Genomic DNA, 26,846 nt, shown 5'->3' on the forward strand with positions numbered 1-26,846 from the left:
TGGAGAGAACAGTAAATAAAGCATACTTTTCTTGGCTTTATTTACAGGGGCACAGAGTACAAGAGCAACGAGTTGATGTTAAAATTCAAGAAAATTGTAATGCCTCAGCTTGATTGTTAGGTATAGGTGTGGGTGCCAACGTTCTCGGAAAGTTGCAAACTTACTGGAGTATGCAGAAGCAGTTTGCAACAACGTTCCCAGGTATAAGAAACTTCAGTTATGAGGATTGATTAAAGATGTTGGTACTGCTCTCCGTGGAAAGGCAGCAGAGATTGGAAAGAGATTTTCAAAATCATGAACAGGCTGGACAGAGTAGACAGGGTGAAGAAAATGTTTCTGCTTGTAAAAAGAATAAGAACGAGGGCATATACTTAAAGTCATGTGCAAGGGTGATCATAGAAAACAAAACCCTTTCCATACAATGAGCACACTAAGTGCAGTGGAAGCAAATTCAATTGAGGCAGTCACGAAAGCACCTAAAAAAAGGCACAACTTACAAAGTCACCAAACATGCAACAAGGCAGCAACTTTAAATGGCTCTTAGACATCATACCCCTTTTTTCCAACCTCCTTTCTTCACCTTCTGTGGTCAAGTTCATTTTAATTGTTGCATCTTCATTGTATCAAAAAATAGACTACAACAAATTCAAGGCACTCAAGACCAAAGTCAGAATGTTTGAGCATCTCAAACTGCTCCAAGATTAGAGTCACTCCAGCTTACGCGCAGGCAATTTCACTGAGCAACAGCTGACTCTTAGTCACTCAGCAAGCAGAGTGTAAATCTAATTTGTGGGGACAACAACCCAATGCTTGTTGCTCTGATTAAAGAACAAAATCAACATATAATTTAGAAGTTGCCAACATCTTTTTCCATTGTAGTGGGAAGACTGATCATGTACTTGTATTTTTAACAAAAACAGGTGTTTTCAGACAGATAAATGAAGAACTGGTCAGAAGCTCAAAATTCTGTGACTATTAACCCACCTCCTGGTTCCCCAGAGCTTTCTGCTACCTGCCAGGTACAATTCACCAGTCTGTTTAAATACTCTACCTAGATGCATGCAGCTCCAACAACACAAGCAGCTCAACACCAACCCAGACAAGGCAGCAGAGGAGCCGGAAAATCAACATTTTGGTTTACCCAAAACGTCGATTCTCCTACTCTCCGGATGCTGCCTGACCTGCTGTGCTTTTCCCACTCCACACTCAACTCTAATCTCCAGCATCTGCAGTCCTCACTTTCACCACCCCAGACAAAAGGTGCCCATTTGATTGCCTCTGTACAGATGGTGGATGGCTCCTCAGACTTCCAAACCTGCCACCATTACCACCTAGAAGAACAAAGGCAACTAATACACGGGAGCCCCACTATTTGCAAGCTCCCATCCAAGCCATGGACCCTCCTGACTTGGAAATATACTGTTATTCCTTCACTGTCACTGGGTTAAAATCTTGGAACCCCCTCCCCAAGAATAAAACAATAATAGACTGCCTTGGTTCAAGTAGGTGGCTCACCACCATCTTCTACACAAGGCAATTAAGGCCGACTGATCTATCAACTATTGAAAGAGGTTTTTTAAAAAAAACCACCCAAAATGTGAAGATTTCTCCAGATTTCCATCATTCTAAAGCCACAATAAATAGGAACATGAGCAGGCAGTTTGACCCCTCAAGTCTGCTTCACCATTCAATAGGCTGATCCAACATTCCTCTCGCCACTTTCCTGCCCTTTCCCTATAACCCTTGATTCCTCCTTCTGTGCAAGAATCGCTCTCAACCTTAAATACACAGAAGGACTCTGTCCCATACAGCTCGGACTTAGGCAGCTACTGGTAAAAAGTACATTCCTCATATCACAGGGTCAGAGATACCAAAGGAACTGTACAATTTAATGGGAAAGCCTGCCATTTGATCCTCTGTCCAGCTCATACAGAAGAAATGAAATGGTTCAGCCTCCTGCGCCACCGTAACCCCACCCCATACCTTTTTAAATCCTATTTGAAATATTTGTAAGTTTTCCTTTTTAAAAACTGAATTCTCCATTGCTACAGTCCCTGCCAGATTGCATGCCCCAACAAACCTTTACATCAACAAGTTGAACTACTCCATTCCTTTCAAAGATTTTATATTTACAGGAAGGATGTGGAAGCATTGGAAAAGGTGCAGGGGAGATTTATCACGATGTTGCCTGGTCTGGAGGGAAGGTCTTATGAGGAAAGGCTGAGAGACTTGGATCTGTTCTTATTGGAAAGAAGGAATTTGATAGAGACATACAAAGATGATCACAGGATTAGATAGAGTAGACAGTGAAAGTCTTTTTCCTAGGATGATGATGATAGTGTGTACGAGGGGACAGAACTACAAATTGATGGATTTAAGATAGGTGTCAGAGGCAGGTTCTTCACTCAGAGTGGCAAGGGTGTGGAATGTCCTACCTGCTAATATAGTTAACTCAACCACATTAGGGGCATTTAAACAATCATTGGATAAGCACATGGATGATGATGGGATTGTGTAGGGGGATTAGCTTACATTCGTTCACAGGTTGGCGCAACAGCGAGGGCCAAAGGGCCTGTTCTGCGCTGTATTGTTCTATTTACTTTAACAGTTCACCTGAATCCCAAATCCAATTTCAAGCTCCATTCTGAAGAAACTTTATAACATTTTTGTGTATCCTCTTCAAACATTTATTGAATAACTCTTAACATAAGCCACACATTGCTGAACTTGTTCCATACAATCTCTTCTGCACCCATTAACATGTCCAAAATGGGACTCAACATATCTGACTGTGAACTAATTGAAGTTTGTACATGCTCTTGTGGCTCTGCATGCATCAACTCCTGCATCATTGACCTATACTATTTCCCAGTTTGGCAGTATTTCCACTTTGAAGTTAACAGCCTGATTTTAATATCCATCCACATCGACACCCTCCTACAGCAGTATTACAACCGTTCTAGTCCCCACTCTAACACCTCTACATTCTTCCAATTCTGGATTCTTCCATATTCCTGACTTTCATCACTCCACCACTGGCTGTCATGCCTACCGTTGCCTCAAAGTCCCATCTAAACCAATCTCTCTCAATTTGCAGAGTGGACTCAATGGGCCCAATGGCCTTACTTCCATCCTATGTCTTATTTTAAAGATGCTTCTTAAATATTACCCCTCACAGTATCTCTTTTATGGTTTGGTAACAATGTCGGTTTGATAAGCTCCTGTGGCTCACCTCATGATATTTTACGATGTCAAAGCCACTACTCAAATGCATGTTTTTATACTCTTGACCAGATTTTTAAAAAACTTGTCACACACTATCTTTTAAACCAATCAGCTGGCTCCCTCTCTAAGATTTGTATATTTGCTCCCCCCAAGAACATACAGTCCCCTAAGTTTTACAATGCTGTATGTTTCATCATTCTATTCCAGAAGACCTCATCTCAAATTTCCTCAGCAAACTACACCTCCCATAGGAGAGGTAAATAGGACTTCTAATGGGACAACAGCAACCTGGCCCCCAAACTGATAACATGTGTTTATCTAGCTTCCCTTAAAGTGTATCTACACTATTCAGTCCTACTTGTCCAACCTTTCCTGATTGAGTTAAATCCCAAGATTTTGATACCATTCTCTGTGCAACAGTGGTGAGAAGTATTGGAGTCTGTCACAAACCATCTCAGAGTTCAGCCAAATAGGAACCATCCCTGAGTTTAGGATAGTAATGGGAATGCTGAGGAACATTTCAGGAGCAACTCCAAACCAAAACCAGTAGTACAAATGCAGGATTGCCAACAGCAACATGTTTTCCACAAAAGCATTGGGCTGAAGGGATAACGCAGTCCAAATATTGCCCATGCATGTGTCTCCCCCACATCTAAAGCCAAAAGTTTTTAAAAACCTATGTAATGACAAGTCAGAAAATATAGAACATGCACCTAAAAAAATGAAGTCAACAATAAACTCAGGACAAATTTTCCTCCAAAAAATAAATAAATTTTCTTTATAAAACGTGGAATAAATCTCTCTATGAAAATGTTTTGTCGAGGTACACAAGTGCTCCAGGCAAATGGCATCTATCCAAATGCTTTTTTGTTTTTCTCTCAAAAGCTTATGAAATAAATCAATGATCTTTAATTAGCGTACAGAATATTAATGTCCCTCTACACAGATTATACCTAGTTAGCTCGGTGTTTTCAGCGTTTTCTCTCGTTTTCATCCATCATTCCACACATGTAAAAAGACAAACATTCAGCACGGTCATCTGAAAATGATGAGTCCTCCCTAGCCTGAGGCTGAGCAGGCATAGTCAAACATAATATTTAATAAAACCAAACTGGTTTTACACAAAGAGTTTGCTGAAAAACAACTGGGGAAATAAAAAAAAAAATCCCATGGACTTAATTAGTTGCACAGCACGCTGTGAAATCTAACCCCAACCAGTGTTTTGAATGTTTGAGACAACAAGGTAGTAGTCTCAGGCCTCAACATATATAATGAAAAGTTTAGAATATTTCCACAATACAATTTCACAACTGAAAGTTGCTCATACAACAGTCTGTCACAAGCTATTTAAATGCAGAATTCCTCTTAAAAAGGATTTTCCTTCTCAAACTCCCAAGTTAGCCCATTATCTATTATTTACTTATCTATGCTATTTAACTATGTGATCTGCCTGTATTGCTCGCAACACAAAGCTTTTCACTGTGCCTCAGTACACATGACAATAAATTAAATTCAGTTCATGACAGTCCCAAGGGTCTGTTCAATGAGACCCCTCCCCCCTACTCCCCAACAAACCTGCTCACCTTGTTGCTGGGTTAATTTCGAATTTCTTTCCCTTCAAGAAGCAGATGAACGTGCAATGATTAGAGATCACTGACATAAATTCTCTCTCCATAAATGCGGTCAGATTTCTTTCCTCCTGCTTGCTCTTGGGATGTGAGCATGGCTAGTAAGGAAGAACAGAACTCTATTCTAGTACTGAAGCAGAGATGCACTATGAGACAATTAACCAAGGCCCCATCCATTGAAATGGATGTCAAACATTTATTATTATTCCCAAGAAGGGCAGGACAGTTATGGTCAGTATCCCGAGCAATATTTGTCCCTCAAAATCAATATCATATCAAAAGAAAAATGCAATGTGGTCCCCCTCAAATTAAACCACCAATCATCTCTTTATAATGAGAGACCAGCTCTATGGACCAGTAAGATTATGCCATCTTCACGTCAAATCCTAACTACACATTGGATACTTTTGTTTTTCTCATCCACGCTTTAATTCCCTTGCCCGTCATTGAATTAAAAAATTGTTCCCTCTTGTTATCAAATCTTCAAAAGTTTCCTATTCGAAATTCTTCATGAGTTCAAACTCAATCAATCAACCAACTTAGCTTTCTCTACTCTATTAAAAAAGGGAACACTTGGAAGAATATCCCTTGGATAGACAGGGTACCAGCGTATACCATTTTCTTTGTGGGGAGAGTGGAGAAGCTGCATCCAATCTGCAGCTGATCTAAGTTGTTTGACAAAAACGTCATACAAAATTTATCTTGGAGTCAACGCTCATTATTCTGTAAGAAGGGAAAAAAAAAACTCAGAAGTAAAAAGAAATTACAAACTGCGATGGTTTTTATAGCGCAGCAGCACACAAATCTGTAAGATTCTGGTTTCGATTTGCAAAAGGTACACAGGGGACGGTCATCTCAAGGTGGGACGCCTTTTGAGGTCGGCACAAATTAAGCAAATGCTGAGGAGAAAAGCGGCAGAAATTACATATACTGCAGCGGTCTCCTCTGGAAGTTCCACCTAAGACAGCCTGGTGATTATAGTGCAGAGTTAACAAGGGGTCAAATCCCACCAACAGGGACTGTAATAAATACAAAATACCTCTGATGCAGGAAACCCGAAATAAAAATGAAGTGCTGGAGAAACTCAGCAGGTCCAGTAGCATTAATGGAGAGAGAAATAGAGTTAGAGTTAATGTTGAGTCTGATAAGACTCTCTTCTTGAGGAAACATAATTTTGTGCTGTTTATCTGTGAATCGGCATTAAGTTTTAAAAGAATCACCTAGTGTAAAATGTGAGGGATTACCATTAAAACTCTGCCTACCTTAATTCCGCCTCTAGTCTTCAGCCCAGCATTACAATGTTCTGACGGCATGCAGTGAACAGAGTCAGTGCCATTGTTGACAGGACAGTTAAAAGTGAAGTTAAATAAAGTCAAGATACAACTTGACCAACCAGAAACCTTCCCAAGCTGAACCTTACTGGAACGAAAAAGAAATGCTTAATTGGTATACTGTCATTCACTGGTACACTTTATGATCAAAGAATCAGCATCCCTTCTGGATAGGTCATAGCACAAAATTAGATATCCCCATTAATTTTTTTCTAGTTGTAATGCTAACAGTAATCTATTGTCAAGATCATAAATTCTCATAATCTTCTCCAAACATTGGTTTTTAATGAAGGGGTTAACTTTCAATGAGAGCTTGATGTTTCACAAAATCTAAAAATCCATTTACAACTAAGTAACATGTAATTTAGCCACGGGCAATGGTTTCAGTTTCATCACTATTTACTGGAATAAAATGCTACAGCAAAAACGATCAGAGTCCCAATTGCTTCCAGCATATCAATAAGGCAATATGCTCCGAAAGTACACTTTCACATCTCTGCTGACCACTATATCCCAGATTACATTTTTCCATCTCATGCCTAAGCATTTTAGGGCAGTATAGTGGCTCAGTGGTTAGCACTATTGCCCCTCAGTGCCAGGCACCAGGTTCGATTTCAGCCTCAGGCGATTGTGTGGCATTTGCACATGCTCAACATCTGCATGGGTGCACTCTAAGTGCTCCGGTTTACTCCCACGGTCCAGAAACGTGCGAGTTAGGTGAACTGGTCAAGCTTAATTGCCCATATAGTGTTCCAGGATATCTAAGTTAAGTACATTAGTCAGGCGTAAACGTAGAGCAATAGCGTAGGAGGAATAGATCTGGGTGGGTTACTCTTCGGAGGGTCGGTGTGGACTTGTTAGGCCGAAAAGCCTGTTTCCACACAGTAGGGATTCTATGATTACATTTCAGAACATTTCCAAATCTCATACAATGACAGTATAAATTCACAGCAACATATCCCGAGCTTATTCTCCTTGTAAAACCAGCTTGTCTAATACCACAGTCTTGCTCATCCCAGTACCCTTTACTACACCGGTTTTTGAGTAACTCCCTTTTGACCAAACAATTATGGATTGTTTCAAGATTAACCTGTAGCAAAGAATTCCAATAGTTTCTGAACAATCAACTTCTCATTCAATTCCTTTTAGTGATTGAGTACAGTTCTGTACTTACCCTATGACAATTTCACTGATCAGTACAATTAATTCTTCAGAGTTCCTTAAATCTTTATCCTATTATCAGTTTACCAGACTAACTAAACTGAAGCTACAGTATGGCAGCCTTTAGAATAAGAATGGTTTTTACACTCTTGACAACACATCCTGCCTTTTTGATGCACCCATTCATAAACCACAATACCTTTGTTCATCTAAGTTTTGTGTCTTTAATCTAACTTCAGATTCCTACAAATTCAGTTGTACCTGCCACTCATCAGGAGAAAGTGAGGACTGCATATGCTGGAGATCAGAGCTGAAAATGTGTTGCTGGAAAAGCGCAGCAGGTCAGGCAGCATCCAAGGAGCAGGAGAATCGACGTTTCGGGCATAAGCCTGAAGAAGGGCTCATGCCCGAAACGTCGATTCTCCTGCTCCTTGGATGCTGCCTGACCTGCTGCGCTTTTCCAGCAACACATTTTCAGCCCTACCACTCATCAGCCCATTCTGTTCACTTGTGCTCGTTTACAGACTTTCACAATCCTGACCAGTTTATCATATTAATGGTTTTAAATTGAGAATGTAACTTTCTGGCATTTTCCTTAACGACAACTAGGAATGGGAGATAAATGATGGCTTTACCGACAACGTCCACACTGAACCATTTAAGAAATCTTCAGCTCAACTACTTCCACAAAAAGTGTTCATGATATCTTATTGCATTATGAATCCCACTTCAGTTTTTCTCTCACCAAATAAATCTATTGCACACAAAAAAAATTAAAACTCTTCATTTAAATCCCTATCTGACATGGAAAAATACATTCAGAAATGGAGGATATTATTGGAGAGTTGTACCAGACTTGAGGCCTATTTCAGGTGGTTGAGCAGATAGTCTAGGATTATTGCCTCATATAATAGATGGCAAAATATACACCAAAGGTGCCAAGGACATTACACATTCTCTTGTGATATACCATATAGGTGGTCCGGGCAACATTTCAGACCAAACATGCATTTAATATCAAAACAACAGGGAACTCACGTCAGTTAGATTCAATGATTTGAAAACCAGATGATTTTTGTTGCAATTGGGCACAAACAATAGAACAGAAGTGTTGTTAGTTATTAGTAACAGGCTAACCCACTGTCAAGATGTTTAATTCCACTGGACGGAGTGTCAAGCTAATGTAGAAAATTCCTGTCAGCAGTCAGATGAGATTCTCCCATATCCTCTCTCTCAATGCCAAGACCAACCCAAGGCCACATTACAAAAGCCACAAACTAACTCCCACCATCTACAGTCATAGATCTGGATTGCTTTATTTCAGAATAAACCATCACAAAACATAACCAATGCTAACCAATCACCCCTGCATCACAGCCTAGACGTCTACCTACAAGATTATTTGAACTCCCAGCAGTAACTTAGACCGTAGTTAAGGATGTAGTGTGGTACCAAAGACAATATTAAGTTACATGAAGATCTTAGCTTTATACTTTGCTTAGGGAAGCACCACGGCTCAGTGGCTAGCACTGCAGCCTCCATGCCAGAGACGCTGGTTTGACTGCAGCCTCGGGGACTGTCTGTGTGAAGTTTGCACATTCTCTCGGTGTCTGCATGGGTTTCCTCCAGGTGCTCAGAATAGGCAAAGTCTTTTCCCTGGGGTGGGGGAGTCCAGAACTAGAGGGCATAGGTTTATGGTGAGGGGGGGAAAGATATAAAAGAGACCTATGGGGCAAGGTTTTCACACAGAGGGTGGTACGTGTATGGAATGAGCTGCCAGAGGATGTGGTGGAGGCTGGTACAATTACAACATTTAAGAGGCATTTGGATGGGTATATGAATAGGAAGGGTTTGGATGAATAGGGACCGGGCGCTGGCAGGTGGAACTAGATAGAGTTGGGATATCTGGTCAGCATGGACGGGTTGGACCAAAGGGTCAGTTTCCATGCTGTACATCTATGGCTCTAATCCAAAGATGTGTAGGTCAGGTGAATTGGCCATGCTAAATTGCCTATAGCATTAGGTGCATTAGTCAAAGGGAATTAGGTCTAGGTGGGTTACTCTTCAGCGGGTTGGTGTGGACTTGTTGGGCCAAATGGCCCATTTCCACACTGTAGGGAATCTAATCTAACATTATTTACATCTTTTCCTGAAATGTTCTGTGCCACATGACTCAGGTCCAACAAACTCTTTTATTCTGATTTCAGTCATTTATACATCTCAGCATTCTTGTTTTCAGTTCATGCTTTCACTGTGAAATTGAACTAATTCAGTCAACGTAGATGGATTATCATGGCAAATTTTAATGCTGAATGCCTCTCATGATGTACTGAGCAGCACAGATTGCAAGACATCATCTTTGATAATACACTTGTGCTTTGGGGTGGCAACTGCTTTCTTAGGGCAAGTGCCAATGACCAATTGGTCATTCAACAGTTCCCGTTGGAAAGTGAGTGTATATACAATGGCTTGCGTGCATTATTTTTTTAAAAAGAAATAAAATGCAGAAGTTAACAAAAACAGAAAATACTTATTATTCCAAAAATCTGAGATAGCAGTTTGACATGATTTCAGAAAGCTGTAGAAAAAAAACTCAAAACAAAATTTAAATCTCCTAGGAATGCAAAATCCTACAAGCTTTACAGTTTATGAAAACAGCAGTAAAATTAGAAAATACACAACCATACATTAGAGCTATTGTTTCTCTACACTGTTTATGAGATTTTCATTAAAAGCTAAAGATCATAACGGAGAACTAATAATTTGAGACACAAGTTAGGATGAGCAAACTAAATGTAGACAAGGACCAAAGAATTTGACTCATTGACAGATTCAGAGCATTCTGGAACAAGGTACAAATGCTCCATGTCATAACAGTAATATAAAAAGGATGAGATTGTATACCATATGGTTAGTAGCTGAAGGTTGGCCTGGGTTCCAATATGACATCAAATGGATGTTGTGAACTTAATCTTAGTAAATCTGCAATGCAAGCTTCAGTAATGAATCTAACTATCATGAATAAGTTTTACTTGCCAAATTCTACAATACTTAAGTACTACTGAGTCAGTATCAATTTCAGCCATCTTTTAAAATGGTAGCAAATTGAGAGGATTTGTAGCTCAGGTTGAGGTTCTGGGTGTCGGTTTGTTCGCTGAGCTGGAAGGTTCATTTTCAGACATTTCGTCACCATACTAGGCAACTTCTTCAATGAGCCTCCAGAAAAAGCACTGTTGATGATTCCTGCTTTCTATTTATATGTTTGGGTTTCTTTGGGTTGGTGATGTCATTTCCTGATCTTTTTCTCAGGGGGTGGTAAATCAAGTCGATGCGTTTATTGATAAAGCTCCGGTTGGAATGCCATGCTTCTAGAAATTCGTGGGTCTCTCTCTGTTTGGCTTGGCCTAGGATGGATGTATTGTCCCAGTCAAAGTGGTGCCCTTCCTCTTCTGTATGTATATATACAGAGAGACACACGAGAATTCCTAGAAGCACGGCATTCTAACCGGAACTTTATCAACAAACGTACTGACTTGGACCCAATTTACCACCCCTGAGAAAAAGATCAGGAAATTACATCACCAACCCAAAGAAACCCAAACATATAAACAGAAAGCGGGAACCATCAGCAGTGCTTTGTCCGGAGTCTCACTGAAGGTATTACCTAGTATGGTGACGAAACGTCTTAAAATGGTATACAGCAAATCCAACAAGTTTTATGTAAATCACAATCAATGTGGAGTATTTCAAACTATAGAGGTTAATTCATAAATAATGTAGTATTAATTAATATCCAATGCATAACTGTAATATTCACCAATTTAAGCCCTTATGCATATGATTTGCACTTATCAAGTACTAATAATAAATTTTAACTATGATGCATGGGCAAGGTCAATTAAGAATCTCCTGAATCTTATGTGACAAAATCCAAATGTCCAATGTGCATTTATTGGGTATGGGGGATTTCAACTTGCTCACTTTAATGTGCAAGCCTAGTTTGAACATGCCTATTAATTGAAGGCTTAATACAAACTAAACGAAAATCTAAATGAAATCACGGAATTCCAGAAATAAATAATTTAAATCCATTTGGAAACTGTGTTCCTGTTGAACAGTTTTTCTAAAACAATTTAAACTCTCGTCATCCATAACAGCAACTTTCTACTCCGCTGTCAAGTGATTGTTAAGTTGTACTTTAATTTCAGCCAATTTGTACCATAAATTTGATTAATTGCCCAACTGTAACATGTTTATAATATATTGCTTTCACATTAATATCACAAAAAGTAACTAGATATTAGATTAATTGATTTTCATGGTGAGCAAAGGCCTTTGACAATTGCTACTTTGGAAGCTGCTAGATAAGATGACATGGTGTGGTACTGCCATGGAATGAGGATTAGCTGACTGTACTGCTGTCAATGATGAAACAGTCAAAAGTGCAATGTGGAGAATCAGAGTGCAGACGTCTCAGCGGGTTAAACAATTGGAGTCAGAGGAAGGGGACCATAAAAGAATCTGAAAACAAGGAAAAGGAAACTAAAAGAAATTGCTGGACATGTGCCATGAACATGTTGCTGACAATAAGTTGACAAATATTTCTTGAATGAGGAATACAGAAATCACTTGGTACTTAAAGCCACACCCAACTACAGCAGCAACCTCAATGTTCTTCATTTCTGCTCTCAGTCATCTTTTTTCCTTTCAAACTCCACTCCCCATTTCTGCCCAGTTTTCCAGACAGTTCAATTAAACTTTCCAGTATTTCAATTCCTGATGTAAAGCATAACCATCCACGCCTGAAGGATGAAGATACCATTGCAGCAGAACCCAGAAATCTGCCTCATTAGGTAAGAACCCACTCACTAAAGCTAACTTACTCCCTTACAGATTCAATTACCTTCCCTACCCAAACCACTGATGTGGTGTTAGAATGGACTCCTACCTTAAGCTTTTGCCACACCCAATCTAACCTCTTCCGCTCAACTGAAACCCCTATGCATGTCATCCACTGAAGTTTATGCTGGTTTCAGCAAAGATGGATGATCTCTCATGCTCAGGTGATTTGAACCTACACTCAAAAATGCTCTCGGTTACCTGTTTTCCAACTTGTCACCCTCACTTAACTGCACTCTGCAAATTTGCATATCATTCTCTTGCCCCACCCAATGCTTGTTTGGGAGGGAAGGACAGGTTCAGTGCCTACACTTTCCACCTCCTGAAGCCTTCAATCACTGGCTAACTGACTCATTTCTTTAATTTCTGCGGAATGCCTTTTCTGCTCCAAATCTCGTCACCTTTACCATCTAACCCCAAAAGTCTCTCAGATTCACCTTCAGACTTAATGTGCCCTCTCCTCCACTCCCATTTCCAGATTTCATGGCAGCCATGCTTCCAGAGACTTAGACTGATGTCTCATCTTTGCCGTTGATGTCCTTGTGTCTGTCCAACCATTCACTCCGCCACTACTGATCAATTTTAATCCCAACCCTAAGATAATACCATATGAGAATATACAAGAGCCAACATTTATATACCATGGTGTTTTTCAAGGTCCAAGGACGCTCCAAAGTTTTTATGGTCAACGAAGCACTTTTTATAGACTCCACTGCAATGTCTGAAACACCCAAGGAATTTGCATGCAAGGTCTCCAATAGTTATGTGATAATAAATCAGACAATCTGGTTTAATGGTAATACCTGAACAATTTATTATGCAGCACCTTTAATGCAAAAAGAAATACCACAACATTTCTCAGGAGCCCTATGAAAAATTATGCATACTCAATGTGGGCAAAAATCTAGCAGATAGATTATGAGGCGGCAAAATGTGAAGCTGTCCATTTCTGCAGGAAGGATAGGAATGCTGAAATATTATTCAAATGGAAAGACTGCAGAATGCTGCAGTCAAGGAATCTGGGGTGTACCCATTTAACAATCACAAAAAGTTAACAAGCAGCTATGCCGAGTAATTAGAAAGGCAAATTGCCTTTACTGCAAAAGAGAAAAAAGTGGTGGTGGGAGACAAGAGAGCAAATATGTCCTGCTACAACCTTATAGGGTGAAATCAATGCTCGAATACAGGGTACAGTTTTGACATCCCTACTGGACAGATATACTTATGCCAGAAGCAGTTCAGGGAAGGCTTAGGAGACCGATTCTTGGGATGAAGGGACTGTTTCAAAAGCAAAGATTTATCAGTTGAGCCTGCATGCACTGGAGTTCAGATGGGTGGGGGAGTGAGCTTACTGAAGTATAGGATTCTGTGGGAGGTTTGACAGGATAGGTGATCACCAATGTTCCTTACAGCTAAGGGTACGTGCAGCTGCTCAGAAGTTCCACGAATGGTGACCATGGCATGGACTTCAGATTCCAGAAGTCACTACTGCTCACCAAACTGTGGCCAGAAAGATATTAGTGGGAACTCCAGTGATCACATGATCTTCTTCCTCCTGGGAGAGGAGAACCGGGGGCACAGTTGTTATTAAACATCCATTCACAGGATGTGGGCATTGCTGACTAGGCCAGCATTTATTGCCCATCCACAATTGCCAAGAGCACATTAAGAGTCAATCACATTGCTGCAGGTCTGAAGTTACATGCAGGCCAGAAGTTACATGCAGGCCAGACCAAGTAAGGATGACAAATTTCCTTCCTTAGAAAAGGGGCATTAGCCAACCAGAAAGTTTTCTGCTGCAAATCAACAATCATTATATAATCCCCATCAGACCAACTCTCTGGTCTATATTTTATTGAACTCAAATTTCATCATCTGCTATGATGCGATTTGAACTCTTGCCCTCAGAACATTGGACTAGCAATCCAGAACTCCAGGCCAGTGACATTACCACTGCACCACTAGGTTCACAAATAAGACAGCATTTTCTAAGACAGATGAGGAAGAATTTCTTCTCAGAGGGTTATTAATATTTTGAGTTTTCTTTCCCAGAGAACTGAGAGGGCTGATTAGAATTTGATTAGACCCCGCAGAGGTTTTGAACATGATGGATCATGGTGATGGTGCTGAGAGGTGCAGCAGACAGGAAAGTTGACTGAAGACCACAACAGAAGTCATGATTGTATAGAATCATGTTCAATATTAGATTCAAGGGGTTAACTAGCCTAGTCTTGATATTTATGACATTGTAATTATATGCAAATTTTACTGATAAGGAGACATTAAGGCAGGTGACCAAAATCAAACAATAGTGTTTACAAGGAAGGAAAAGGGGTATTGAGGTTGAACAGTTTAAGAAGGATGTTCTAGAGCTTAACACCTCGGTAGCTGATGGCAGTGATTAAAAGTGGAGCACAAAGTGCTGGAATTAGAGGAGTTCAAATATCTTACTGAAAAGAGGAAATAACAGAGATAGATTGGAAAGGGTAAGGCCATGGATGGATGGTCCAAGGCAGGAATTGAATCAGCTGTGTTACAGGAGGTAGAAATATGTAGCCTTTGTGATGGTGGGATTGTGGTTGGCAGGGGATGAAACATGTAACCAAGTTTAGTTCACTTTGATAGAGTAATGAAACCAATGGACCTGCCAAGGGCCAGGAGACAGGGGCTTTGACTTACTCAAGTTTAAGGAGGCCTTTTCTGCATATTCAGTCAATGGGGGAGTGGTTGTTGACATAAGTATTGAAGAAGACACTCGGTCACTCTTCTTTGAATAGTGCAATCTTTTATTTCCGTTTGAGTCTACAGATGGAACTTTGGTTCATGGCACTTTGCCTGCACTACTTGCAACAGGAGTAGGGGATTTAAAAAAAAGGCACAAATAGAGATAAACAGTTATGATAATTGCCATTACAGAAACATGCACCATGACTGGGAACTGAATATACAAGATGTTTGATGTTTAGGAACAGCAGATAAGGGATGGAGGTGGAATTGTGCTGATAATGCTTGATGGGATCATTACATTAGTGTGGAAGGATCACAGATTGTGAGAATAACAACATGTAGAATGTGAATGGAGCTCAAAACAGCAAGTAATAGCAGGCAGTGGCTGGGGATACTTATAGGCCAAATAGTAGTGGTAGTATGGGGCATTGTATAAATCAGGGTATGAGAGAAATATGCAACATGGGCAACAATCTGTATATAGACTGGGTAATCCAATTGAATACAGATGCTCTGAAAAACAAGTGTTCAGAGAATCTGAAGATAATTTTGAGGAACCAACTACAAGATAGAATTTTAGATATAGTATTATGTAACAGGAAGGGGCTAATTAATAATCTGTTTCGAAAAGAACTTTTAGGGATAAATGACCACAATACCACAGAATTGGTATTGTGTTTGAATACTATTTATGTATTGAAACACTTGTACATTATGTTTGAAACTGAGAAAGTTTAATCTGGAAACAAGATTCTTAAATTTGAATAAGGGAGATGAGGAAAGCAGGAGGCTGAGCTCGATTGGGAAAATACACTAAAATACATAACTGTACTAAGGCAATGGACAGTATATAAATAGCTATTGGTGGCTTACATGAACTACACATTTTTTCCAAGGTATAGAAACCCAAATGTCCGTCAACTATGGCTGACAAAAGAAATTAAGAATTGTGGAAAATTAAAAACAAAGGCTTGTAAAGTTGCCAGAAGTAGTGATAAATCTGAGAATTGGGAATTTTAAAGAAAACAGCAAAGGAGGACCAAAAAACTAATAATAAGAAAAAATTTAGTTTTTCTATATTGCGCTTGTATTAACTACAAAACCTTTCTAAAGGAGTGCAAAATGAAACATTTGGCTAAGGTGAACATGGATATATTATTACAATCAGGAGAATTTGTAACAGGGAATAGAAGAATGGCAGAAAAACTAAATGATTTAATTTGTGTCCGTTTTCACTGAAGATATAAGAAATCTCCCAGTGCTAGGTATTCAAGTGACTAAGGAGAATGAGGAGCTGAAGGAAATTCAGCAAGAATGCTGTACTGGAGAAATTAATAGGACTGAAAATTGAAAAGTCACAGAACTTGATAGCGTCCATCTCAAACAGTGTTGAAGTGGCTAGAGATAATCAACATATTGGTGGCCATCTTCAAAACTTCCATCGATTCTGGAATGGTTGCAAGGTTGGAAATATCATACCCCTATTTAAGAATGGAGCAAGAGAGAAAACAGGGAGCTACAGATCAATGTTACCTTTAAGCTGTGCAGTCAATCAGCTTAGAGAATCCATTGCAGCACTGACTATAGGTTCCAGGTGTCACAGGTTTTGGAAGCCGACACAGCTGTTCTGAAAGTTAGAGGGAACACTGCTCCAGTCTTGTCATCTTTGCCTCAGTAAAAGGGAAAATGCTAGAAATCTATTATAGAAAATGTAATAAGTGAACCCTTGGATAAAAATGATTTGATCAAGCTTAGCAAGATTTTGTGAATGGAAGACAGTATTTATGACAAATACTGGAGTTGAGGATATTACTAACAACTGATAAAAAGGGAAGTTGACAGAAATAGAAGTAGGGTACTTGAATTTTCAGAAGGCTTTTGATAAGAACCCCCTCAGAAGTTTGGTTAGTAAAATTGAAGCACATGGGATAGCAGGCAATGTACTGACATGAATTAAGGATGGCAAGCAGACAGAAAACAGAGTTGGAAGAAATGAGTCATTCTTATTTCTGAAAACAACAAATGCTGGAGATCACAGCATCCATAGAGAAAGAGCAAGCTAACGTTTTGAGTTCAGATGACTCTTCGTCAGAGTTGGATGTTGACTGACCCTCCGTTATCTCCAGCATTTGTAAATTTCAGTACAGATTACAGCATCTGCAATAGTTTGCTCTGTCATTCTCATATTGGCAGATTGATTAGTAGGGTGCTGCTCACAATTTCAATGAGTTTGATATAGGCACCAAATATAATATTTCCAAATTAACAGAGGATACAAAGCAAAGCAGGAATATATGTTGGCAGGAAGATATAACGTGGTTTCAGAACGATTTGACAGGCATGATATGTGGGCAAGAACATGGCAGATGAAACATAATATGGGTAAATAGTGTCAAGGGACAGATGTGCAGACTATTTAAATGGTGAGGGTTTGGGAAATGATGTACAAAAGGAACCCCAACTCTTCCAGCAAGTTCAGTAAGCTACGAGGAAAGCTAATGGAATGTTAGCCTTTATTGCAAGAAGATTTCAGTTTTGGAGTTGGGAGGTCTTGCTTCAATTACATAGGAGCCTAGTTACACTGGAGTACTGTGTGTAGAATTGGTCTCCTTATGTGGGGTGGGTGTGGATTGGGCTGCAATTATAGTGGTCATACCCCTGGACCAGGAGACCCAATATCAAGTCCCACCTGCCACCAGAAGTGTGCAATAATATCAATCTTTCATCACAGGAGAGGTCCCAGAGGACTGGGGATTAGCCACCATTGTTCCTTTGTTTAGGAAGGGCAACAGGAATAATCTGGGGAATTATAGGTTGGTGAGACTTCGTCAGTGGCAGGGCAATCATTGGAGAAGGCTAGTAGCAAAAGGCAGCATGGCGTTGTGCAGGGAAGATCTCATCTCACAAACCTGAGTTTTTTTGAGGAAGTGACAAGGATGATTGATGAGGGCAGGGGGGGTAGATGTCCAAATGGATTTTAACAAGGTCTTTGACAAGGTCCCTCATGGCTGGCTGATTAAAAGGTGATGTCATGTAGGATCTGAGCGAACTGGTAAGAGGGATACTGAACTAGCTTAGCCATAACAGTAATGGTGGAAAGGTATTTTTCAGACTGGAGGCTTGTGACCAGTGGTGTTCCTCAAGGAATAGTGTTGGAACCCCTACTGTTTGTCATATTTATGATTTTGAGGATAATGTAGGTGGTCTGATTGGGGGAGCCATGGATAATGAGGAGGATTGCCAGAAGATACAGCATGATGTAGGGCTAGAGAATCGGGCAAAGAATGGCAGATGGAGTTTAATCCAGACAAATGTGAGGTGATGCATTCTGGAAAATAAATGCAGGACAGTAAATGGCAGAACCCTGAGGAGCATCAACTTCAGAGGGATCCATGCACACAGGTCCACAGTGCCCTGAAAGCGGCAAAACAAATGGACAAGGGGGTCGAGATGGCATAGACCATGCTTGCCTTCATTGGTTGGGGCACAGAATATAAAAATTGACAAGTCATGTTACACAGAACATTTATTGAGCTATATTTGAAATATTGTGCACAGTTGTCACCATACTACCAGAAGAATGTACAGGCTTTGAAGAGGGTACAGAAACAGTTTACCAGGATGTTGCCTGGTTTGGAGGATATTAGCTATGAGCAGAGACTGATCAAACTTGGCTCATTTTCACTTCGTCACAGGATGAGGGGCAAACTGATAGAAGTTTACAAAATTATGAGAGACATGGATAGAATAGGGAGTCTTTTTCCATGGGGAGAAATGGAAATCACTTGGGACATAGGTTTAACATAAAAAGGGAGGCAAGTTTAAAGATGATGCAAGAGGCAAGGTTTTGTTTTTCACAGAGGGTGGCAAGTGCCTGGAATACACTGACAGAGAAGAGAAAGGGGATGGACACAACGACATTTAAGAGGAGTTTTGACGGATATATGAATAGACAGGGAATAGCGGGATGCGGACAATGCAAAGGCAAAAGGTTTTCAGTTCAGAAAGACACAATCTTAGTGGGCATGCTCCTGCGCTGTACTGTTCTTTCTTCTTATCTCAGGAAAGATATTATCGTAATAGACGGAGTACAGCAAAGGTCACCAGACTTGTTCTGGGATGGGAAGACTGTCCAACGACGAGAGATTGGGCAAAATGTGCCTGTATTCTCTGGAGTTTTAAAGAATGAGAGGTGATCTCATTGAAACCTACAAAGTCCTTGAAGGGATATACAGGATAGATGCAGGGAAAACTTCCACCTGGTTAGGCAGTCTAGAACCAGGGGACACAATTTAAAAATAAGCCAGTGGCTCCAAAAGAGCAGCTTACCTTTATTCAGTATAATAAATTTATTACAACATCCACCTGTATTGATCACACAAGAGTAGAGAACACTGCAGAGCTCTGGCCCTCAGAGTAAGTGTTGCATAGTAAAAAATAAAAACAGAAAAAAAAGAGACGAGGAGGAATTTCTTGTCAGATGGTAATGAACCTGTGGAATTCTTTATCACAGAGGGCTGTCAAGACAGGGTGTTGAAGTAAATTCAAGGCTCAGAGAGTCAGACATTTTGGAAACGGCTAGAAAGTGGAATCAAGAATCAAAACAACCATAATCTAAATCAAATAGCAGTACAGACTCAACAGCCGACTTCTACACCTATGCCTTATCTGCTTCCATTTTCCTCCAGCTTCAAAATACAGCCCAAAGATGCTTCTTACATCAGTGTCAACTTTCACTTACATGGCTGCACAGGATCAAAGGGCCCAACTCATTTTAACTGATTCAATTTGTGTTACAATTCTGCAAAGCCAATTCTATTATTTGAACAATTAGGAATACCATGCATAATTTACAATCTTGGTTATTCACGAAGTACTCATTTTTCAATTTTCTTTGCTACAGTGTAGTTCAGGCTGTCAATCTAAGCAACAATATGTTCACCACTGGTAGCTTTCCTCAGTCCTAACATACTGAACACTTTTTCAAACTTCCAACAAAAACATTTTCACCAGATTTCAGTCAGATATAATAATGTATTTGTGAAATTTTCATCGATTTGAATTATGAAAAACACTTAGCAATGTACTTACAGATTGTGTCCTTTGAAATTTGGGTTATATCTGGAGAAAACAATTTTGAACTGTGATACAAATAGGGTGAAGTAATAGTTCTTTACAAGCTATGCTTATGCAAGTAGCTTTTGGAGCAACTCGAGGTTTTAAGTATTAAAACATATTAACTCAAGCACTTTTCCTTACTGCTCATTATTATAGAATCACAGTGCAGAAATACGTCATTTGACCCACCAAGTCTGCACTGATCTTCCAAAAAGAGTTGCCCACCCTAAACCAGTGAATGCCGCATTGTGTTTTCGCCATGGCTAATCCAACCAACCTGCACAGGCCCTGAATACCATAGGTCAATTTAGCATGGCCAGTACACTTTACCTGTACATTTTTGGACCGTGGGAGGAAACCAGATCACGTACAGGAAACCCATGCAGATAATTGTAAAACTCTGGGAGTTATGGTTTTCATTATCATTAGTATTGAGTGTTGTATTTCAATCCAAAGCTCTTACAAAATGATTCTTTTTTAAAAAAAACAATCCACAGACCAAATGGAGGACAAGTACAATTTCCAAATGAGTATAATTTACAATTAAGAACATACTCTGTTTGTGTGCAGATTAGGTGAATTGGCCATTCTAAATTGCCCATGGCTTTCAGGGATGTGAAGGTTAGGTGCATTAATCAGAACAAATGTAGAGTAATTGGATAGAGGAATGGGTCTGGGTGGTTACTCTTCAGAGGGCCAGTGTGGACTTGTTGGGCCAAATGGCTTATCTCCACACTGTAGGGATTCTATGAATGGAGAAGATACAAATTTCACAGTCACCCAAGGCTGGAATCAAACCTGGATCCCTGGCACCGCAAGGCAGCAGTGCTAAGCACTGCACCACCTGAGGGACAGATTATAGAAGTATTTAAACACTAGGAATAAATGTTGCAAAAATGATGTATTGACTGGATCAGGAGGCAATATAGGTCAGCAAGAGCTGGGTGAGTGAGCTAACCATAAAAGTAGCAGGACTTTGGTTGAACTGGCATTTATGGAGGGTGAAAAGAGGGTCAGACAGCACAGTAGTGGATTGTTCACATCTCGAGACAGCAGGGGGCTTGTACCAATGAATGAAACTGTTGCAACTCTGCAACACTTGAAATTCATATTTTATGACAGGAACACACAATGCCAGTTGAGATTGCTGGAGTGCAATGATTTAGGCAAGATCCCTCCTACCTGGTGTGAATAAATCCATGTGTGAAATGAAAGAAGCTGAACAGTCTAGTCAGCATCTCTTTCAAGGTGATGCAGAAGAACTGCCCATTTACTTCATTTTATTGTATAACAATGGTTGCCACCTTTGTCTATATTCTATGGATACTCTGTCTGAAGGCATATCCTTCATTCATTATGGCTAATTCTCTGACTAGAGACATTTTCTGTCCACAGTGTTGCATTGCCTTCTAATCTCAGAGATTGGGGTGAAGAGGCAAGTCTCAAATCTCTCTCAACAGAACCAGCATCACAGCTGCCCTACTGATTGATTGATTTATTGTCACATGTAGCAAAGTACAGTGTAAAGCTTTGCTTACGAGCAGAACAGGCAGATCATAGTAAGCAAGGATGTACAGATCAGAAATTGTTAAAAATGCTGAGAGGCATACATTGCACAGGGTGTGCGCTAGACGAGATCAACGTGAACAAGATCAGCATTACTTTGAACCGCAACTAAACTCCGGAGCGTTGCTGGATGCAAGATTTTTTTGTATGACTCAATTAATTTATTCATCCCTTTAGCAATCTACTCAACTTCAGAATTGGTTATCTCCACCACAGCAATCAAGACAATACCAAAGATCTACTAAAAGCAGCACAATAAGACACAGGACATAAAAGGACCAAATAGTGACAATTTATTAAGGTTCAGGTGCTCGGCTAAGTACATGTGTATGTATTTCAGTCCCTGTCATGTTGGGAATGGTATAATGGTTTATAGTTGAGAGAGAGATTTTAAATTGAACATGCCTATCCTTTAATACCAGGCCAACCACTGTCAATCATCTGTTGAATTTGTTGGTCTGTTTTTGTTACTACATAATTGTTACATAATTATGTAACTTAAACCTTTTTACTTAGGCTGTAAGAAAGATTTCAAAGCACTCACAGTTTCTTGAACAAAATAGAGTGCAGAAAAGATTTATAAGGATGTTACTGGGACTGGAGGGTTTGAGTTACAACGAAAGGTTGGTAGGCTAGAATTTTTTTTTTCACTGGAGCATAGGAATTTGAGGGGTGACCTTGTCGTGGTATATAAAATCGTGAGGGGTACAGTTAAGGTGAATAGCCATAGTCTTTTTTCCTAGGGTAGAGAAGTTCAAAATTAAAAAGGTGCAATTTTAAGGTGAGGAGAGAAAGATTTTAAAGGGACCCGAGGTGCAACTTTTCCCAGAGGGTGGTTCACATGTGGAACGAACTGACAGAGAAAGTGGCAGATACAAGTACAGTTAGTACATTTTTAAAAATGTGGGCGGCACGGTGGCACAGTGGTTAGCACTGCTGCCTCGCAGCGCCGGAGACCTGGGTTCAATTCCCGCCTCAGGCGACTGACTGTGTGGAGTTTGCACGTTCTCCCCGTGTCTGCATGGGTTTCCTCCGGGTGCTCCGGTTTCCTCCCACAGTCCAAAGATGTGCAGGTCAGGTGAATTGGCCATGCTAAATTGCCCGTAGTGTTAGGTAAGGGGTAGATGTAGATGTAGGGGTATGGGTGGGTTACGCTTCGGCGGGCCGGTGTGGACTTGTTGGGCCGGAGGGCCTGTTTCCACACTGTAAGTAATCTAATCTAAAAAACTTGGACAGATACATGGATGAGAAAGTTTTCCAGAGAACTGGGCCAAACCTAGGCAAATGGGACTAGTTTAGCATGGACAAGTTGGACTGAAGGGTTTGTTTCCATGCGATATGACTCTCGAGCCTGGCACATTTTTGCTAAACCAGTCAGACCGCACAAACTTTGGAGTCATAGAGACATACAGCAGGGAAACAGACCCTTCGGTCTAACTCGTCCATGCGGATCAGATATCCCAACCCAATCTAGTCCCACTTGCTAGCAGCCAGCCCATATCCCTCCAAACCCTTCCTATTGGTATACCCATCCAGATGCCTCTTAAATGTTGCAATTGTACCAGCCGCCACCACTTCCTCCACCAGCTCATTCCATACAAGTACCACCCTCTGTGTGAAAAAGTTGCCCTTTAGGTCTCATATCTTTCCCATCTCACCCTAAGCCTATGCCCTCTAGTTCTGGACTCCCCCGACACAGGGAAAAGACTTTGCCTATTTACCCTATCCATGCCCCTCATAAATTTTGTAAACCTCTATAAAGGTCACCCCTCAGCCTCCGATGCTCCAGGGAAAACAGCCCCCGCCTACAGCTCAAACCCTCCAACCCTGGCAACATCCTTGTAAATCTTTTCTGAACCCTTTCAAAGTCTGGAAGTATACTCCGCTAACTGCTAACACAGACAGAATCCAAATATGCCCCTTTAACTGAGGCACTATGAACTTATAAACTAACATGGAGTAACCGAAGTCTTTGACGGCATGTGGAGATATGGGGAGGGCAGGACAAGAAGAGATATTAGAGATGTCTGATTTATAGGATGCAGATAAAGTAGTCATAAACAGGCAGTACTGAACCTGGTTATAATCTTCAAAGTTTTCATTTTGTACTTTGATAGTTTTATGAATTTTATTAACGCAATGAGGACCAGGGTGTCAAAACAAAAGTGGGTAGCTGAACGCCAACAAAGTTATTCAACATCGTGGAGGCGGGGTGCCTGCTCTGAACCATGCTACGAAAGAGACCGACAGCTGTTGAGCCAGCCATGACCCACTACAGTCAAGTGCTGTGAACAAAACATCCAATAGACAAGGGCCCGGAAGGCGGGAACTCAACTGCTCCCGAATTTGGTTTTTCTTTTCTGTAACGTTCAAAACGTGGTTTCAAACAGTTTCGGAGTACCTCCAGGGAACATCACCCAAACCGCGCAATCCAAGTCCCACCCGATATGAAGAAAAGGACGTGAGAATCAAAACAGCTCGAAAACAAAGATTAACTCAAAAACATAAACAAGGCTAAATAATAAAGTTCTAGATCATCCCCACCCACTTCTCCCGAATTACTCACGATTTTTTAAAAGCAAATTAGGACATATTTATATTCGAGCATATTTTAACCGATAGAGTCCATTTCTTATATTTTTGGAAAAACAGCACAATGACTGCTGAATTACATTATACCCCATAAAGAATATGTATTGCACAAATACTAATTAAATGCAAGTTTATGTAACCATTTAACTGTACACCATTGCAACAGCACATCAAAAAAAAACAGCAAAAGTGCACACTTTAATGCAATCTAAGAATACAAAGTTACATTAACTAATCTCTTGTTAAGAAAACACCAAAAAATATATTTCGTCAAAACAGCTTATACAAGCACCCAAATATTAGGCTTAACGCATAGCAATAGTTTCAACTCCATGTTAGGATTTTCAAAATATAAAACGGTGAGCTGTGAAGCATGATCATTAATAGAATTAAAATATATTAATTCGCTTGCATATGATAAATGCATTTAAAATATTAGAATTGATTGTACACAGGCGGGTCTCAAACAAGCCTTTTTTTTCAATCAAAGGGAGGATAAATTATTACAATAGAATAAATATGTTGCAATTAAAGTGAATCAACACTGCAATTAGTAAGTCCAAGTACGTGAACAAGACTCGTGTTTTTGAGTGCATTTACCTCCTTCCAAAAACAAACGAGTGAAGGCGAAAGACACTCCCCTAAACGTGTCGAATGCCAAAATACAGGCCCCAATTCCTCCTTCAAAACCCCACGTCCGTTAGAAAAGCTGTGTTCCACTTACCAAATGATTATAAATCCCTCCTCGAGATTCTCCTGAGCTGAACTGTAAATTTATCCAAGATGAGGAAGATAAATAAAAAGAGCTCAAGTGTAGAAAAGCTCTTTCTTTGGTCTTCACTAAGAAGTGCTCACTTAGCAACAGTTGTCCCAATAATGATACAATAAACACTATATTATATGTATGATTTCTTCTGTCGTGTCCCGCGTGCTTTTTATCTCTCCTCTCGCTCCCCTCCTCGCTTACAAAGCTGGAGGTGAAAATAAATTAATCTTCATGTGCACAAACTTAAAAAGAGGATGGTTGGTTTCTCTCGTTTAATCTCCCACTGAATCAGAAAGCTTTGAAAAATGCAGCAGAATGATTTATTATTTTTTTTCTAATTTAAAAAAAGGTAAGCTATCAGCTCGAGTAAATGTGGGAACCTTTACGCTGCTGCTCGTCTTTTCCCTCACACAAAAAAAATCTAACAACCGGTTGCAACCAGTTCTTACTGGGAGATTCCATCTTCATGTAGACATCCGGGAAAAGACGGAAACACACGAACAGCCACCGAAACCTTCCCCCTTTCAGCCTGTTCATTTTAAGGAATAAAATTCTACCTACTTTTTTAAACCAACGTTTGGACGATTCATTGATTTTCTTTATCTCTTTCTCCCACCCCCGAATGTGATCTCAGTTATATTTGGAGGGTTTTTTTCTACATCTCTTGCCATGTGAAAATACATGAATTGCTCCTCTTGTAATACGAATGTTTTTTTTAAAAAAACTAAATAAAGGGACTGCAATCTTCATCTATTTGCACTTGGACACGACTGATTCTGAGGTGACGGGAGTTAATTTGTTATTATTCAGTCACAGGCTTTAGTTACATTTTTACCGCGCTGCTGGCGGATACATTGTAACCAACGCCGCGGAATTATCAATGCTATAGGTACAGGCTGCGTTTTTCCAGGTCATTCTTGCTTTGGGGCAATTGCTTGGCTATATTTAATATACGGTACATATATGTATATCTGGATTGTTCCAGTTCCATATCGCTTGTTCCACCCGCAGAATCTATATAAGGTAACCACCAACCACGCACCCCCCCCCCCAACTCTCTTCAAATCTTACTCATGAATGGGAACTCACGTCACGAATCATAAAATTATTTTATAATGTAACGCTTTTTTTTTGTAAGGGACTGGGTGAGGGATTTGACCTTCCAACCCAATGCAAGCCTTTCTCCCTTTTTTTCTTATTTGCTCATTACCCTCTTCCCAAGCGTGTATTTACGATTAGTCGGAAGTTTGTGCAGAGCGCGACATGAACGCGGTTCTCTTGCTTCCTTCTCGCCTACTGCAGTGAAAAAGGAGGGTTCGGCGTGGCTATTTTGTGTGGATGTGACTGGATATTGCCCGAACAACACGCCAGGCACGTCCCACTCCCCTCCCCGAAGATACCAACCGTCCGGGATTGTTCTGGGGTGTCTAGGAATTAGGGATTGATCTCCCGCTGACTGTTGCGAACAAACATATAGGTCGAGAACCAAAATGTGTGTGTTTTCCCATTTTCCTTAGAATTGTTTTGTTCATTCGTTACAAAAATATCAGAGATGACTGGGTGGGGTTGTTGAGGTCAGCAAGAAGCACGCACTGCAGACGCCCTCTTGCATGTATGTTGTAGACCTTGGGTGAAAATATTGCTTTAAAACTAACTCCAGTTTTTGCCATTTTCGGTATTCAGTTTCTTTGAAAACAATTTGTTACTGTACCACTGATTGTTTTTAAATGCACGTAGTTAAGAACAATGTTTTCTTTATGTACACAGCAAAGCTACCCCTCAGTGGAAATTAAATCAGATCTAACTGCAAATTCAATTTTACATAGAATATAT

At 40.2% G+C, this 26,846-nt stretch overlaps 1 protein-coding gene across 3 annotated transcripts in view; it reads right to left on the bottom strand.

Moving 5' to 3' along the window:
• The window catches only part of LOC140476101 (exportin-1-like), an 83,043-nt gene extending 56,743 nt beyond the window's left edge, over positions 1-26,300 (bottom strand). The window contains exons 1-2 of one of the 3 annotated variants that reach the window (XM_072568177.1): positions 6,116-6,182; positions 4,809-4,951 (exon numbers count right to left, since the gene is read on the bottom strand). In XM_072568177.1, coding sequence (XP_072424278.1) covers positions 4,809-4,951; positions 6,116-6,166 — 194 coding nt within the window. In that variant the 5' untranslated portion in view covers positions 6,167-6,182. Of the gene's footprint in view, positions 1-4,808; positions 4,952-6,115; positions 6,183-24,971; positions 25,713-26,223 lie in introns of those variants that run through there. The other 2 variants (XM_072568179.1, XM_072568178.1) reach the window with 2 other exon arrangements.
• Between the last annotated feature and the right edge of the window lie 546 nt (positions 26,301-26,846).

Source organism: Chiloscyllium punctatum, chromosome 4 (assembly GCF_047496795.1).
Source record: "Chiloscyllium punctatum isolate Juve2018m chromosome 4, sChiPun1.3, whole genome shotgun sequence".
NCBI lineage: Eukaryota > Metazoa > Chordata > Chondrichthyes > Orectolobiformes > Hemiscylliidae > Chiloscyllium > Chiloscyllium punctatum.